Source organism: Rhincodon typus, chromosome 7, assembly GCF_021869965.1.
Source record: "Rhincodon typus isolate 14 chromosome 7, sRhiTyp1.1, whole genome shotgun sequence".
Lineage (NCBI taxonomy): Eukaryota > Metazoa > Chordata > Chondrichthyes > Orectolobiformes > Rhincodontidae > Rhincodon > Rhincodon typus.
This window is the reverse complement of record NC_063338.1, coordinates 15,265,062-15,282,928: the sequence shown is the minus strand read 5'-3', so window position 1 is coordinate 15,282,928 and position 17,867 is coordinate 15,265,062. Positions and strand designations below refer to the sequence as shown.

General features: G+C 40.1%; 2 protein-coding genes across 3 annotated transcripts in view; both read left to right on the top strand.

Moving 5' to 3' along the window:
* adarb1b (adenosine deaminase RNA specific B1b) overlaps positions 1 to 17,867 on the top strand; it is a 614,030-nt gene that overhangs the window by 91,482 nt on the left and 504,681 nt on the right. The window lies entirely within an intron of this gene.
* LOC109915473 (integrin beta-2-like) overlaps positions 1 to 17,867 on the top strand; it is a 32,106-nt gene that overhangs the window by 12,667 nt on the left and 1,572 nt on the right. Inside the window, exons 7-13 of the mRNA XM_048599473.1 lie at positions 2,821 to 2,910; positions 3,089 to 3,226; positions 4,393 to 4,583; positions 6,846 to 7,078; positions 7,619 to 7,841; positions 12,629 to 12,837; positions 14,030 to 14,196. Coding sequence (XP_048455430.1) covers positions 2,821 to 2,910; positions 3,089 to 3,226; positions 4,393 to 4,583; positions 6,846 to 7,078; positions 7,619 to 7,841; positions 12,629 to 12,837; positions 14,030 to 14,196 — 1,251 coding nt within the window. The remainder of the gene's footprint in view (positions 1 to 2,820; positions 2,911 to 3,088; positions 3,227 to 4,392; positions 4,584 to 6,845; positions 7,079 to 7,618; positions 7,842 to 12,628; positions 12,838 to 14,029; positions 14,197 to 17,867) is intronic.

Below are 17,867 nucleotides of genomic sequence, written 5' to 3'. Positions count from 1 at the left end.
GGATGGCTGGTTTGCAACACAGAGTGATGCCAACAGCATGGGTTCAATTCCCACACTGGCTGAGGTTACTATGAAGGACTCTCCTTCTCAACCTCTCCCCTTGGCTAAGGCGTGGTGATGCTCAGATTAAACCACCACCAGTCGTCCTTGTCTGATGAGAGACCAGTCCCATGATCCTCTGAGAATATGGAGACTTTGCCTTTGTCATTTCACAGAAGTGTGATGACATGCCAAACAATAACTCTGTCCGTCATTCATAAAATAATGCCAATTGGCCAGCAGGTCATTTGCAGAAGTTTAGATGAGAAAAACATGAAGCAATATTTTTAAATTATACACAATTTTCACTCTTCATCTTTACCTCTGATGTGAGCTGAAGCAGCATAGCATTTCGAAGAAGGGGAGGCTCTGGAATTTTTCCTTGCCCTAGAAATCTGGGAGAAAACGTCAAGAGTATCAGTCCAACATGACATACTATGTTATTTAGACAAGTGGTTGTTTTCCACAAACCATTTTCTTGCAATTAGAACCAGCATTCCACTTTGTCTGATTATGTCCTTATAAGTCCCAAATAAATGATCCCAACAGTAAGCAGTAAAGGTGGCATCAAACGTTGTTTGCTTAGAATGCAACACACAACTGAAATTAACCTGTTTTAAATTGTTCTGTGTTAGTTTATTTAATTAACAATAATTAAATCCTGATTAATCAAATGATAGGAATATCAAAAACTGAACAGGACATAAGAAAGTATTGCCATCTATTTAACTTATATTGTTTCCGATCACAAGATAGCGATCAAAACAAATGTCAGAAACATGGTACGTTAACATGGGATTTTAAAGGCACAGATGCTCTGAGTTTACAAGCACAATATGACTGTCATGGTATTGTACTTACAATATCACATAATGCATTTAATCATTTCACTCAGAACATGACTAGATCTGATATCCTTTGCCAGGTCATCACAATTCTTTGAAAACTAACTCATTTTGCCGTGCTTTAAGTTATACTTTCAGTACACAAAATCCGATGACAGATATGAACAAAATACGTTTGGACATTCTAATTTGAAATTAATTCTTCAACCCAGTTCATATCCAAAACTACATTGGCTTCTTGTTAAAGTTCATTATCATGCTTTTGTCTGACATTATCTCATTAACATTGTGCTTTACACTTAAATGTGTAATATTCCAGGGGAAAAGTTAGTTTGATCTTTTTGAGGGTATTTACATGTGTACAGAAGAAATTTAAAGTCAATTCAGTCATCCTACACACTACATAGTGAATAGCAGAGATGCATTTAAGGGGAAGCCAGATAAATATATTGAAGGAGAATAAAGGGATATGTTGACAGGGTTAGATAAAGAGAATGAAAACGGTTTGTGTCGAACCTAAACATCAGCATACAACAAAAGGAGCACATTGTCTGCTTCTGTGCTGTACACTTTCTGGACTGTATTTTTTGGAGATATAGGGTCTTACACATTAGTCACACAGCCATCAGGCAACGCCTTTCAGTTCCATGATGGAAGCCCAACCAAATCAAGTATTCATCAGACACTTAAGTGGCCACTGCCAGGCCTCTCCTGCCTTTGAGGACCCAGCTGCAGAAAACCTGCCCACCAACAACAGTTGGCCAATCAGAAGCCAGCAGCTCCTTATCCACCAGTTATCATTTGCCATGGCAAACTGTAGCAATGCATCCACCAGAGATACATGTCGTTGTGGAATTTCACATCAGAGATGAGTGAGGATGGGTTGGGGATCACTAGGGAAGGGTGGAGGTGGAGGCAAGGCCATGGGTTGGCTTTCAGCAATGTTTCCTGTTCCAGATCCTTTGATTGGGCACAAGAGTGCCTGATAGTGCCCCCCTCCCCCATCACCACCATTTCAGGAGGCTGCTTTAGCCCAATAAACTCCGCCTCTGCCGGCTGGGAATCCCAAAGCAGCTGCATAGGCTGGGACTTCCTTCAGTGGAGCGTGGGAGAGTGAGAAGTGATCTTATAGAGGTTTATAAAATAATGAGCTGTATAGATGAGGTGAATGGCAGGTGTCCTTTCCCTAGGGTGGGGGATTTCAAGACGAGGGGGCATAAGGTGAGAGGAGAAAGATTTGAAAAAGACAATGAGAGGCAATTTTTTTTTACAGAGACAGTGGTTCATGTGTTGAATGAACTTCCAGAGGAAATAGTGGATGCAGCTATAATTTATAACTTTTAAAAGATGTTTAGATAAGTACATGAATAGGAAAGATCTGGTGATTTTTGGGCTAAGCGCAGGCAGGTGGGACTAGCTTAGTTTGAACCGAAGCGTCTGCTTCCATGTGTATGACTCTATGACTCTATAACAGCCCTTTCAAGCCCTTGATTATATCAGGGGACGTTCTCCTGCTGTTGGAGACTGACGTGGGACCTCTCCCCTGATTAATTGGGCCCAGACACCATGGTTCCTGCATGGTGAGCTGTGTTAAATCCAGCCCTATGTAACTGTGATCAGCAGCTTGTAAAAGCACCCAGTATTAGCGATGGGGCCAGGACAATGATGAGCCAAGTTCCTGAACTTACAGTCCGTACAACTCCCAGGAGTTTGTCCTAAACAGTAGTTAGTGAAAGATTGAATTTCACAGAGCGGATCTGAGTGACTAATGGGATTTTACTTTCTTCAAATGCTATTCAAAGCACACGTGTCAGATTTAATACTTCAGCTTCCCACCTGAAGCATCACTGCTCCTGTTATTGTTGAACTTTTGTTCATAAGTCATGTTGTGACACTAATGAAGGAATAAAGATCAGCTTTTTCTGTTTCATTCCAGGAGCTGAGTGAAATGATTCCAAAATCTGCAGTAGGTGAACTGAACGCGGATTCCAGTAATGTGGTTCAGCTGATAACAGCTGCCTATAATGTAGGTGCTACTCAAGAATGTATTCAATCCATTTTAGTTTCGCTTGCTTTTGGGAAAATGATGGGAGAGTACCAATATTCTAATAGACTGCTCATGAGTGCATTGATAAACTGGTGGATTGTGTCAATTGGCCTTCCTGCAATATTCACAGTTTATCGATTAATTTCTTTCTTTTCAGAATCTATCTTCCACAGTGATATTAGCACACAAAACCCTGCCAGATGGAGTCCACATCTCTTATACATCACATTGTAGTGATGGAGATATCACGAGTGAAAAAGAGGGAACTTGTTCAAATGTGAAGATTAATAAGGAGGTGAGTTCATGTTGAGATTCTCAAGGTGGCTTCTAAGATGCATAGGTACACAGCTCGAGGCCAATTAAATTCCAGATTGGAAAAGGCAATGCAACACAGATCATCAATTCAATGCGAGACTGTAAACACAACCAAATAGCTCATACATTCTGGGGGCTAGTAGTCTCTGGCTGGGGTCTCTATCCACATGGCTATTGAAGGAATCTGTAATTAATGTCCTCAGTTGACACTGAGGCTGAAGAATTACACAATAATTGTATAAAATACTGATAGACTGCTCTCCATAGCAGTGATCAGACCTTTGTAAGATCACATTGAATTATACCACTAGAAAACGAAATTCTCGATGTCGAAGCCAAAATAGGGCAGCATATTATGTCCCTAACCTGGCTACTGCAGGGGAGGGAAGCTTGGAAAATTCAACATGGTGGTCTTTCCACCGCCAACCTGTCCACTCCTGATTAGGGGAGGAACTTTATTTGGTGAGAGGGTTGTGAAGGGAAACCTGCCTGGTATTACCCAGTTGAGGCCCTTAAGTGGCCAATTATTGTCTATTTAAAAATACGTCCAATCAGCAAAGGTAGGAGGCCCAGCACGTAAGTCAGCTAGAACTCTGGTGGAAAAGATGAACACCTCTAACACTGGTCCATTTTCCTCATCAGAGCAACCCCACTGCATGAACCTTCCATATAGCCTCCACCCAACTCACTGTTCCACTACCAGCCACTCCCCTCCCCTCAACTGCCCCATTCACCTTGTGTGACCACGCCACCCAATAATTTGCTTTGCCCTTTGTCACTTCAACTCATGGATCTAGGTCCAGTCCCAGCAGTGGCCTGGACCACCATTCCATGGAGTGTTATAAGGCTGGCGATGAACTGATCTTGGCAGTCCCTGTTCATTGACAGGACAGCGATACTGGTTCTTAAAAATTGTGCTCTTCATTCAGAAGAGAAAACAAGCTACAATGAACAAGCAAACAGTGTGGAATGAAACACAGAGATAGCCAACTTACTGGATGGGGGAGAGTTATTTAACTGGCATGCTATGGAGATGCAGTGACGGGTTTTGCCAATTATCTATGGATTATTGCATGGAAGGAATGTAATATAGGAAAAAAAAACTTTATATCATTTGACAACAGCATTGTGTGTTTTTTTTTTCAGATAAGTTTCACAATTACAGTTACTGCACACAAATGCCTGACCAATAAACAGTCCTTCGAGATTCGACCTTTGGGCTTCACTGAGAAGTTGGAAATTTCACTGCAAATGCGGTGCAACTGTAAATGTGACGACAAACCTGACTTGTCTGTTTATTGCAACAATAAGGGTCAAATCAAGTGTGGTGTATGCAGGTAAGCTAATACTATCCAAACTCCTTAAGTCTGTTTCAACTCTTTTGAGGAGCACTTCCTTTCCTTTCAACTTGTGATAAACTCAGAGCAAGCAAATGTTTGCTGTCTCAAAGTCTCTCTCATTTCATGACTGCAATCTCTCTCTTTGCAAACTTTCTTTTCTCATTCCATTGTACTGCCATGGTTATTGTTCCTCTGAATCTCACTCGAAATTCAAAATACATCGACTGACGTTTTCCTTCTTTCCACATCCTTTCTGTGATAATGTTGTTGCACAGTCTTCTTTCTTGCATTTTCCCCTCAGAATTCCAAAACTGTAAGTTCTAAGTCTTCTTCCTAAAAATCAAAGCTTTTAAAACCTAAGCTCCCCCCGCCACACCACCCCCAGCCGCCCCCCGCCGTCTCCCTGCCCATCTTGATGGTGGCATAGTTTACTTTTTATTCACTCTTCGGATGTGGATCCCCACTGGCTGGGTGGCATTTATTGTCTTTCGTTGCTATCCATCTGTCTGCTTAAATGCAAGACCAAAATGAATAATGAAGTTTATCCTAAGATCAGGCACCATCTTTCAATCCATGTTCCCTTCAAATATTACATTGGCAGCTGTGGAAAATATCTCCATTTGATCGACAGTGACCCTGAGCTTCCAGTCACTTGTCATTTTAATTTTCCCCAATGCTTCCACTCTGACCTTTGTGTCAACGTTTAGCTACGGTGTTCCAATAAAACTTAACATTAGCTTGAGTAATAGCACCTCATCATTTGACTTGGTACTGTACAACTTTTTGACTCAACACTGGGTTAGAGTCTTAGAGATGTATAGCACCGAAACAGATCCTTCGGTCCAACACATCCATGTCGACCAGATATCCTCAATAAATGTAGACTCATTTGCCAGCATTTAGCCCATAACCCTCTATTCATATACCCATCCAGGTGCCTCTTAAATGTTCTAATTGTACCCACCTCCATCACTTCCTCTGGCAGCTTAGTCCATAAACACACCACCCACTGCATGAGAATGTTGCCTCTCAGGTCCCTTTTCAATCTTTCCCCTCTCACTATAAACCTATGCCCTCCGGTTTTGGACTCCCCCACCCCTGGGAAAAGACTTTGGCTATTCATGCTATCCAGGCCTCTCATGATTTTATAAACCTCTATAAGGTCTTCCACAGCCTCCAAAGCTCCAGGGAAAATAGCCCCAGTCTATTCAGCCTCTCCCTGTAGCTTAAACCCTGCAACCCTGGCAACATGCTTGTCAATCTTTTCTGAACCCTTTCAAGTTTCACAACATCCTTCCTTAAGCAGGGAGACCAGAAGTGCACATAGTATTCCAATAGTGGCCTAACCAATGTCCTTTTCAGCCATAACATGATCTCCCAACTCCTATGCTCAATGCATTGACCAATAAAGGCAAGCATACCAAACGCCTTTCAAACATCAGGCAGAGGCTCACCTGCGCATCCGTCAATATGGTCTATTGCATCCGCTGCTCCCAATGTGGCCTCCTCTACATCAGCAGACCAAGCGGAGGCCCGGAGGCTGCTTTGTAGAGCATCTGCGCTTAGTTCATGACAAACGACAACACCTTCCGGTTGCAAACCATTTTAGTTCCTCCTTCCATTCCCTGGGTGACATGTCTATCCTGGGCCTCCTCCAGTGTCACAATGACACCACCCTTAAATGTATTTGCAGAATCCCTTTGGAGGTCACCAACTTTAGATCATAATCTTTGCTTCCATCTTGTTCTTTATTTTTTTATTTGCTGGGTCCGTCTTTTATTTCTTTCTTTATCTCTTCATGATGTGTTCAGATAGCTGCTATCTATACATCCACACCTCATTTGGAACAAGTTTTGTGTCTTTATTACATTCATTAACTGTAACTTTCTTGAAGGCTTTCGCACCATGTTTTGTTATTTCATCTTTTCTATCATATATTTTCTCTTTTGTACTTCCTCTGACTCAAAACCAATTACATTTCTACCTTTCTTCATTTCTGAGGAAAAGTCTACTCTACCTGAAATGATTTCTCTCAAGATATGCATGGCTCACAAATATTTCCAGCATTTTTTTTTGTTGTTATTTCAGCGTCTGCAGTATTTTGCTTTCGAAGCCTTGTCACTTCTGTTACGTAGGGAATGAAGGGACAGGTGTGAGGGCTTGAACGGCTTTTACTTTTCTTAACTTTATTGTGAAGCTTGCACTTTGCCGATTAGACATCTCTTTGGGAGAATTGAGCCTGATTTCTGTTTCTCCTAGCTGCACAGAAGATCGAATTGGCAAGTTCTGTGAGTGTGATCCTGGTCAGCGTTCCACTCAAGATCTGGATGCAGCTTGCCGTAAGGACAACTCCTCAGCAACCTGCAGTAACCAGGGAGACTGTGTATGTGGTGCTTGTATTTGCCATACTAACCCCAATAAGAAAATATATGGCCAGTACTGTCAGTGTGATGACCAGAACTGTGAGCGAAACCTGGGTAAACTGTGTGCTGGTGGGTATTCTCTTAGATTTATATCTTAGTTTCTTATTTTAATGAACCTTTGGTTTTATTCTTCAATGGCTCTGCATTTTTATATTTCTACATTTTCGGACGAGGGGCAAGTCTCTTAACGTCTAATTCACTGATGTATCAATTTTTTTTACAATAATACAAAAACATTTAAATCTTTTTTGTGGTGTTAACATGCATCACTATATGAATCAGGCCTTCTCTTCCTTTTCTCTGTCAGGCCTGCTGAACAGGGGTCACTGATGCACAGAGAATGTGTCTTTCACTAAAAATTAGTGCGATTTTGTATTTGGCTGACAGACAATGCAGGGACTGTTTGGAAACAGTGATTTTCCCTGGAGCATCATCGGCATGTGATGGTGCAATTACTGGTACTTTGTGGATTATGTTTGCTGCTAGTGCTGGTGCTTGTGCCATGTGGAAAAGAACATGCTGTCATAATAAATTAATACAGTTGCAGAGGAGGCTGAAAAGGCACCAACCAGTAACTTATTCGTTTTTGTCTCTTACTTTATCCTTCAGGTCATGGTCAATGTGATTGTGGTAAATGTCTCTGTGACAAAGGCTTTGGAGGAACTGCGTGCGAGTGTGCAAATGCTGATGAGCAATGCAAGGAGACCAGAAACAGTACTACTTGCAGTGGAAGAGGAAATTGCACATGTAACCAGTGTAAATGTATTGCCGGTTATCAGCCCCTATTCTGCAAAGAATGCCCTGGCTGTCCATCTCCATGCCCCACCTATGTGTAAGTATTCGACTGAATGTGTCAGTGAAGACATGGCCTGTGAGAAACCAAAGATTATTTTAAACGTACAGCCTACAGCATGAAGGGAAGGTGAAGGGAAAAAAAATTGGGTCGGCAGTTGCTGATCCTTAAGATTTTGACTGAGGTTTTGCCAAATTTCTAAAACAAGAAGCTACAATTTAACCTGCTTTAAATCTCATATCTGGAGAATTTCTGAGAAAAAAAGATTCACCACTTCTGCAAATGTTCGACAGTTAAAAAAAATCCTGAAAAATTGTGTCACTTTATTGCAGATTTGAAACAAAACGTTAATCTTTCGGGTTGGAACCCTTTTTGGAAAGTGAGGAGTTTGCTTATCTTTTGTTTAGAAATGTTGATCAGTCAGTCTTGGTGCACTCAGAACATTTCTGTTTTAAACCTTTTTTAAAGTGGAGAGCAATACAAACATGTTTACTGGAGAAGAAATTCCTAACAGCTGATTAAATTTTTAATTCAAGGCATGAAATCCTGCTGTGTATCACTAATTGGGATAACTTTGAAATTATTTTGCAAATTTCAAATGAAAATGTGTTTGACTCATCTGCCTCTATTTTGGCAAGATGTGGTTTTATCATTTCATACCTAAATTAATTGAAACTTGCTGAAGATAGTTCAATGTGGTTATCGTATAAATCTTCAGTACGTGACAAACTCTCAAACTGTCTCTAGCCATCAATATTGATGCTGAATCAACTGGATGAAAAACTGGTCTAATTTCTTTGCACTTTCTCCTGCATCTCTTTCTCCAATACACTGATGATGCCGTTGGTGCTGCCTCTTGCTGTCAGTTAGAATTGGGAAATTTAATCAGTTTTACTTCCAACTTCGATCTTTCTCTCACCTTCATCTGGTCCATCTTTGACTCTTCTCTCCCCTTCCTTGACTTTACAGTTTCCATTTCCAAGACCCACCACAATCTTCTAAACCCCATAGTTACCTCGACTACACTTTTCACATCCTGCTTCCTGTAAGGACTCCATTCCATGTTCCCAGTTTCTCTGTTACAACTGTATCTATTTTGTTGATACCCTCTTCTCCTGGGATGCTCCCAACATGTTTTTCTTTTTCCTCAGCCAAGGATATTCCCACTGTAGCTGACAGGGCCTTTAGCCATTTCCCACAATTCTATTCTCACTCCTTCTCCTCCCTCCCAGAACAACGATAGGGTTCTCCTTATCCTCACTTGTCACCCCACCAGACTCTGCATTCAAAGGATCATCCTCTGCCATTTCTGCCACTTTCAACAAAATGCCATAACCAAATTGATCTTCCTCTCCCTTGTTAGCGTTCCCGATGGCCTGTTCCATCTGCACCACATTGGGCCACTCCAAACACCTTTTCATCCCCATTGGCATCATTGCACACAATTGTAAGTAGTGTAACACTTACCCTTTTACCTCCTTTCTCACTAGCCAAGACCCCACACATACCTTCTTTCAATCTAGTCTGATGTATTCACTGCTCACAACATGGTCTCCTTTACATTGATGAGGCCAAATGCAGACTGGGTGACTGCTTTGTGGAACAGCACTGTTCTGGTCACAAGAATGACCATGAACCGCTTGTTGCTTGCCTTTTTAATGCAGCATCTTGCTCTCATGCTAACATTTCTATCCTAGGTCTGCTTGTGATAATCTAGCAAAGCTGAACACAAGCAGAAGGAGCAATTTTAAATCTGACTCTTTACATATTACCACTGCACTTTCAGCCTTGAGAGTTCAGCATTGAGTTCAACATTTTCAAACCATGAACTCAATCCTTCATTTTGATTACACCCCCACCAACTCTGTATCTTTTTTGCATGGATTTGTGGATAGAGCTGACCTAATTTCTGCTCTTAACAATTACTCCTTTTGCCTTTTGCTCTAAGTCGCATTCTCAAACATTTTCACTTGTTCCTCCTTACCCCTTTTTCTCCAGCGTAAAACAAACACTTTCCCTGCCCCCTTCAATTTCCAGAAGATTAATTTCTCTCTCCACATGCCAGATCTGCTGAGCTTCTGTATCATTTTTATTTCTGATCTCTAGCATCCATAGTCCTTTGCTTTATTTGCAATTAAAAAAAGACACTTCTTTAATGCAATAAAACATTCGAAGCATGTCACAGGGTGTAACTGATAGAACAGGAAGAAACAATGAGAAGTATGGTAATAAATCATGAGATCAGTATAACAGTAAGAAATGATCTTTGTTCAGAGGAACAAGATTGGATATCATTCAGATACAGCTAAAAAATAGCAAGGAAAGGAAGTCATTTGTGGGAGTATTGAAAAGCCCTTGAACAATTGGCAAGTAATGGAACAGAGTATAAATCAAGAAATAATGGAGGCAGTGAGATGGTGGTGCAGAGGTGATATCATTCAATAATGATCGACCAAGGCAAATGCTCAGGGGCATGGGTTCAATTCCCACGATGATAGCTGCATGACAGAAATTTGAACTCAATTAATAAATCTCAATTATAAAGGTCGTCTCAATAATGGTGCCACTAGCTGTCACTGATTGTTGTTAAAAGCTCATTTAGTACACTGTTGCCCTTTAGGGAGGGAAATCTGCCATTCTTATCTGATCTACCTTCTGTGTGATTTATAAATTGTTGCTTTCTGGGTTGGTTCCAGAACATATTGTTCGAAAGAACTGTTGGACTCGGCAATGTGTACTGAGACAGGACTAATTCATGATTTTATTGTGAGGGATCCTCTGGCAAGAGAGGTCATAAAACAATCAAATTTCACCATTCAGTTTGAGGGTGAGCAACCTTAATCTTGGTGAATTGGTAAAATAGGTTATAGGGGAAGGCAGCAAATAAAGAGTGGCAGAATTCATGAGATGTTTCAAAACTCTGAATAAAATATATATATCATTAACAAAGGAGAAGGTTGCATCATCCATGGCTAAGGAAGTTAAAGATGTTGTCAAATTGAAATAAATGGTCTATTATGAGGTCAAGATTAGCAGTATTCGAGAAAATTAGGAAAATTTTAGAAACCAGCAAAGGATAACCGAAGAAGAGAGAAATTAGACTGAGAGTAAACTAGGAAGAAACATGAAAACAAGACAGTAAGTATTCTACAAACATATAAACTGGACTTGATGGCCCATGCCTTAAAAGAATGTGGTGGAAAAATAGTGGATACATAGATTGTCATCTTCCAAATGTTCTTTTAATCTTCCAGAATACTTTGAATCTATGAAGTTTCTTGTGAGTTAAAAACTCCAAATGTCACTTCTCTAAGAAAGAAAGAAGGGAGACTGTAAGCAGGAAACGATAGGCTAAGTAGGTTATTATTTGAATAAAAACGGAAAGAATCGCAGATGCTGTAAATCAGGAACAAAAATAGAAGGAGCTGGAAAAGCTCAGCCTACACATGCTGCCAGACCTGCTGAGCTTTTCCAGCAACTTCTGTTGAACATTTGTCTTCGGGAAAATGCTGGAATTCATTATTAAGGATGTAGTAGCAAGATATTTAGAAAATCTTAATACGTCAAGTCTACTCAACTAATCTCTGCCCAATTCTGCCAATGGACCTTGGGAAAAGATATGGCCGTTCACAACTTGTTGTGGCTGTTCCCCATCCCGGGAGTCTGGATCATCATGTCCTAAAAGTAGCCGTAGCCTCTATCAAGTTATGGAGTCACTAGTCTCTAATTTGCTGACAGCTTTTGGTGAATTCCTCATGCTGCATCCTAATTCCAGTAGGCTGTCTGTTTGCCACAAGATCCAATAGGCCTTCCCATCTTCATAGGCTGGGAGTTTCCCTGCTCCGATTTCTCCTGCATTCACTGTTATTCTCAAACTGGGAAGAGAATCTTGGTTCAAAAAAAGGAGTCTCTAATTTAAGACAGAGATGGAGAGGAATTTCTACTCTCAGTTGGCCATTAATCTTTGGAATTCTCTTCTACAAAGTGCAGCAGAGGCTGGGTCATTGATTATATATGAGGGCTAGATAGATATTTTATCCATAAGGGAGTCAAGGGTTATGAAGTGGAAAAGTGGAATTGACGCCACAACCAGGTAAGCCTTAATTTTATTGAACAATGTGCTTAAGGGGCCAAATGGCCTCCTCTTGTTTCATATTTAAAGGGGGCATTGGGAGAGGTCAAAGAGGTCAGTTTTAAGGAGTGTCTTTAAAGGAGAAGAGAGAACGCAACATGCAAAGCAGTTGATGGAGGAAACTGCAGAGCTTGGCACGTGACCATCAATTTAATCAGGGCTGCTCAAGAGCTAGAACTGGACATGTAGGGGAACACAGAGGTAAGAAAGATATAAGGCCATGCATACATTTGAAAGTAAAGATAGTATTATAAAATTGAGGCATGGCTGGACTGTTATCCAATGTGAATAAGTAAGTACAGAGTGATAGGTGGGATTTGTTCACAATAACATGTGGGTAGCAGAAATAAACTCGTTTAAAAAGGTGGAAAATAGGAGGCTGTTTCTGTGCAGTTGAACGAATGGCTCATTCCTCAAAAAGTATTTCTTATTGATAGAGAGGAATTGACACTATGATAAATTGCAACTTTACAGTTCCACACTTGTGGATTTTCCTACCCTATTAAGGCCTTGCTGCTATGATATTTTGGGCTCAGCAAATATAATGAAACTCATAAAATTCATTTGCTTATATTTAAAATACTTTAAAAAGAGAGAGAGAGAGCAGGCACAGATCAGTGACCTATCTTAGACTGTAATGGAGTAATGAGAGTAAGGTTTGTGACTGTAGCACTTCTCATTTTATTTGAGACAGACATTGCATTGAGTGTCTTGGATTTTCGAGTGGCCCATTCAAGGAAAACTGCTCTTTTGCATGTGTCAATATAAAACATGAGTTAAAGGAAGAACTGGAAGAAGAGAATGCATGTAAAGAGAAAGACTCCAAGAACTGCTGGATGAATTTTGTGATGAAGGAGTTAGATGGGGTTTCACAGTATCATGTGCTTATCAAGAAGCAAACAGGTTTGTGTAATTGTCCTTCCTTGAAAAATCAAAGGCAACAGAAGTGTACAAGTAGACAGATATGCTTAATACAGCATTATTACAGTTTTTGTTCTTTATTGAACCAATATTTCACTGGGCCACGAGGGAACCTTGATATCCATTGGATCAGTGAATATATCCATCTGGTCGATGACAATGGATAGTCCCAGGTTAAACCCTGGTGAGTAATTCATTTTGTTTTCTCAAATATGCAAGGTTCATTGAGTCTGGTGAATTATTTCTGCTTTTAAAGCTCCTTTTGATACAATCTGAGCAAATAACAATAATGGAAGTGGAAGACAATTGTGAACCATACTCTGCATGGGTATAAGTACTTAAAGATAAACCTGTGCTTTCCCCAACATTGCCTTTGAAACACTAAATGCGTAAATTTGAGTATGGAATCAACACAGTTGCAATACCAAAACTATTAACCTTTTCTTCATCTCATTCATTGGGTTTTTCACTCCTGAGGTGACTAGCTCAAGTCGGGAAATTACCTGGCTCAACATTTATGCCTCAGCAAAAAGTCCCTGAATGGCTTGATGTTCATTTTGTGGCCTGGTGGGTGTTGGTTGGTGCCTGGCCTGCTGCAGGCCAGAGACAGTAACAATGGCTGCCAAGCATTTAAAGATCTGCCTCAGTTCTGTCCAACTTGAGGCCACTTGTTTTCTTAAGCATTAGGACCTCGAGCCCTCACTCCTTTACACCCTTTCAAATTCCTTCCACCTAATTCCCATGCCCATACACGCCAACACATGTTCCCCAATTCACACCAATGACCTCTCATGCCCTCCATGCTGACACATGACACAATTCAATGTCAAAGACCCCATTTCAACACAAACTCCACAGGGAACAGGAGAAAGGCTTGGGAGTTGCATGATGTGAATTGCTTCTTCAGAGAGCCAGCACAGGCACAGTCAGTTGAATGGTCACTTACTGCTGTAACCATTTGATTTTTTCTATGAAACCAACACTGGTACTGCAGAAATTATAAAGTGCTCACTTTCTTCGCCAATACACTCATGGAATTCTTGGGGAAGGCACTTGTAAGAATTGCATTTGGATGGTTATATGATCAATCACAGATTCTATTGACATATACACAAGGATGCTCCAATCATTTGACTTGCATCTGTGAACCACTATTTCGATTTCATAATTTCAGAATGTCCTAAGCCTCCAAATGTCATTGCTATTGTTGCTGGTGGAGTGGTTGGTGTGCTTTTGATTGGATTGGCAATTCTCCTAATCTGGAAACTGGTGACTGAACTCTACGACAGAAGAGAATATAAAAAATTTGAAAAGGAGCGAGCAAAATCAAAGTGGAATGAAGTACGTAGAAATGATTATTTGCACTTTTTGACAAACCAATACATTGTTAAACAGCAATACCAGTCTCCCATTGAAACCATCCCATGTCAACAGTACATTTGGACTTTTGCCTGTTAAATGTCTCCACACATTTTAATGCATTATATTTGTAGGTGATATTTTTTTCTCCAATGGCTGTCTCATTTTTTAAATTGGAAATCTCTGTTCATGTGACACTGGAACGCATATGAACAACTGCTTGAGTATGAATGTTTTGCACAAGAATATTTGTTTAGTCATGCTACTTCCAGACAACTGCAGAATTACGAATGTCAATGGTGTAAAGATTAACCCAGCAATTACATATCAGTCAGTTCAAAATCAGTGGTGGGAAAGTTTTCAGAAACAGTATGTTAGAATAGAATTAATAGTCACATGGGTAAATGTTGCTTAATTCAGGAAAGCCAGCATGTCTTTCTTCAGGAAACTTCGTGTTTAACTGAGATGCTGAAGTTTTTTGAGTAAACAGAGTGTCAATGAGGGCAATGCTGTTGATGCACATGGACTATTGATTGGCAATAAGTACTGTGCCATACAACAGACCTGACAGCAAATTTATAGCTCTCCAATTAAAAAAAAATAAGCAACATGGATATGGAAATCGATGTGTGGCAGGAAACAGTAGTGGTTAATGGATGTCGTTCAGCAGGAGAAAGGTTGGAGCAGAGTTCTCCATAGGTCAATGTTAGGACCCCTGCTTTTCCTGATATATAGTAATGACTGAATTCTTGGTGTAAGGGGGAAAATTTAAACATTTTTGGATGATATGAAACTTAGAAGGACAAAGAGATGATGCTGAATCCGTATTAGGAACTAGTTTGGCTTTAGCTGGAATATTCCAATCATTTCTGGGCACAACAATTTAGGAAGGATATGAAGGCTTTGGGGAGGGTGCAAAAAATTTTTCAAGCATAGTTCCAGAGTTATGAAGATGGATTGGAGAAGTTAGGACAGTTTTCCTTGGAGAAAGAAAGGCTGAGAGGAGATCTGAAACAGCTATTCAACATCATGATGGGTCTGGACAGTGTGGATAGGGAGAAGCTGTTCTCACTCCTCAAAGGGAATAGAACATGAAAGCACAGATATAAAGCAACTGATAAAAGAAGCAAATGCAATGTGAGAAAAAAGATACATCACAAACTGAGTAAAGTTACGGAATGCACTGGCTGAGTGTGTGAGAGAGGCAGGTTCAACCTATGCATTCAAAAAGGAGTTAGACTGTTATTTTAAAAGGAATAGGGCACAGGGTTATGAGGGAAAGGCAAGAGAATGGTATCAAGTAAAGTGCTGTTGCAGACAGATCCAAATAACTTCATACACTGTAAATATTCTATGATGCTATGAACCTTTCTTCTTATCTCATTTCTCATCTTCAAGCAGCCACATAAGTACAGAGTCTTTTTAAAACTGCAATTAGTTTGTAGTACTTTTGGTTTGTCTGAAAAGAACTATAAATACGCTACAGATTTAACAGATGTAAACAATACTGTTTACTCATGTAATAAAAGAAAGACCGCAGGATGTCCAATCATAATTTATAGACTGAATTACTGTTCTAGTCTAGTCACTTGTAGCAACAGTGAAAGACAGTTTTTGCAAAGCTACACCTGACAGAGCAATGTTCTCATAACCAAATCATCTTTTTTTCACTCATTTGCGGAATGTGGATGTTGCTGCCGGTCATCATTTATTGCCAGTTCCTAATTGCCCATTTTTCGTCGTGTTGTTTGAGACATAATTATTGTCCAGGGCACTGGAGTGATCTCCCTTGCTTCTCTTTGGAATATTGTTGTGGGATCTTTACACATCCATCTGAGGGACAGATAACACCTTGGTTTAACATCTAATGCAAAACACAGCACCTCCAATGCGCCAATCTAGAAGTCTTCAGGGGGAAAAGTAAACCCACAGCTTTCTGGCTCAGAGGAAAGATTGTTACCAATGAGCCACTATGGTGATGTTTTTCAATCAACCTGTTCAGACATGTAATGACACACCTCAAGCAGGTGAGACTTCAACCTGGGCCTTCTGGTCCAAAGGTAGGGACACTGCCACTGCACCACAAGACCCTTCTGAACAACAGTGCACCTTTCACCTTACTGGATGTGATTCCCAATTGGTTCCAAAGCAGCAGTATGATCAATATTTGCTCATTGGGCCATTGCTCTGTTTGGACTATTGCGTTCCATGCTGCTTGTGCAAATTCTATGCCCATATTTATTGTTGAAAATAGTTTAATTAAATAAGAAAGGGAAACAATAGAGTTGTTAGTTTAACACTGCTTGTGGGCAAGTCATTTGAATCTATATTTAATGACTGAACACTTGGATAACTTTGAGTTTCAGAGAACCAACAAGAATTTGTAAAGGGTGAATCATGTCTGATTAACAAAATAGCTCATTTTTGTGGTAGGAACTAAAATAGTAGTCAGGGTAATTTTTATGATTGTCAGTTTTACTTTCTGAAAACATTCAATCAGGCTCCACCTAAGAGACTTTTAACTAAATTTAGAGTTCATCGAATCAAGGACAAATTAGTTCAACAGTAGAAGACAGAGAACAGTGGAAGTTGGTATTTGCTGAAATTGGAATGAATTGACAGATTGTGTCCCACAAGGAAAACAGGGCTCAGAGCTCAGCTATTCAAATTATTTATTAACTTTAGACAACACAATAGAGAGTATGTATTCAAGTTTGCTGATAACATAAAAGTTGGTGTAACAGTAATAAGTGCAGCCAGTGCATAAAATTAGAGAGATATTAATATAGACAGAGAGATGACAGTGCAGGTATGAGTGATCTTTCCAATTTTTTGACCGATAGGTTTCAATCTGTGCCGTATTTAAACAGGGAAGGATCTATGAGATTTCAGGGTCCACGTACTAAAATGTAGTCATCAGGTCCAGAAAAAAATCTAAGAGGCTCATGAAATTTTCAACGTTTTAACTGGAAGACTAGAAGATAAAAAAAGAAGAGCAGCTTTTATTGCAGCTGCATCGGTAATTTCAATGTACCTGGAGTGCAGTGTACACTTCTGAGCACCATACCTTAAATTGGAATAAAATGGCCTTTGAAGGTGTATAGCACAGACTCACCAGAATGTAAGCAAAGGCTTCTAGTTTTAGATAATTAGGAGAGATTGCATAAACTAGGCTTGCACTCCCTAAAATACAGATGATTGAGAATTTCAGTTTTTTCTGTGTTGTTGATTGTTGTGTGCATGTATACGTAAAATTTTAAAATTCGAAAGAAAAGTTAGTAAAGACTTCAGCAAATAAAGAATGGTAGAAATGTGGAGCTCTCTGCCAACAAAAAAACAATTGATACTTAATTAATAATTACAAAACAGATCAATGTACTTTTGCTGAACAAGGATATGGAACCTGGGGGCTTGTTGGAGTTAAAATCAGTCGTGATCCTTTGAATGACAGGAAAGGCACAAGAGGCTGCATCTTCTTCTCCCATTCCTCCATTGCTGTGAAGACAGCTGTATTTTTCAGACTAAAATTCCAAAGTTTCAGTTCACTTTTAATCGAGTCAGCCCATCCTCAGGGCTTTGATGTGAACTCCATGCTAATGTTGGCTGATGAGCAGCAGTGCGAGTTCAGGAATTCACCTGGTGCACTGGAAATG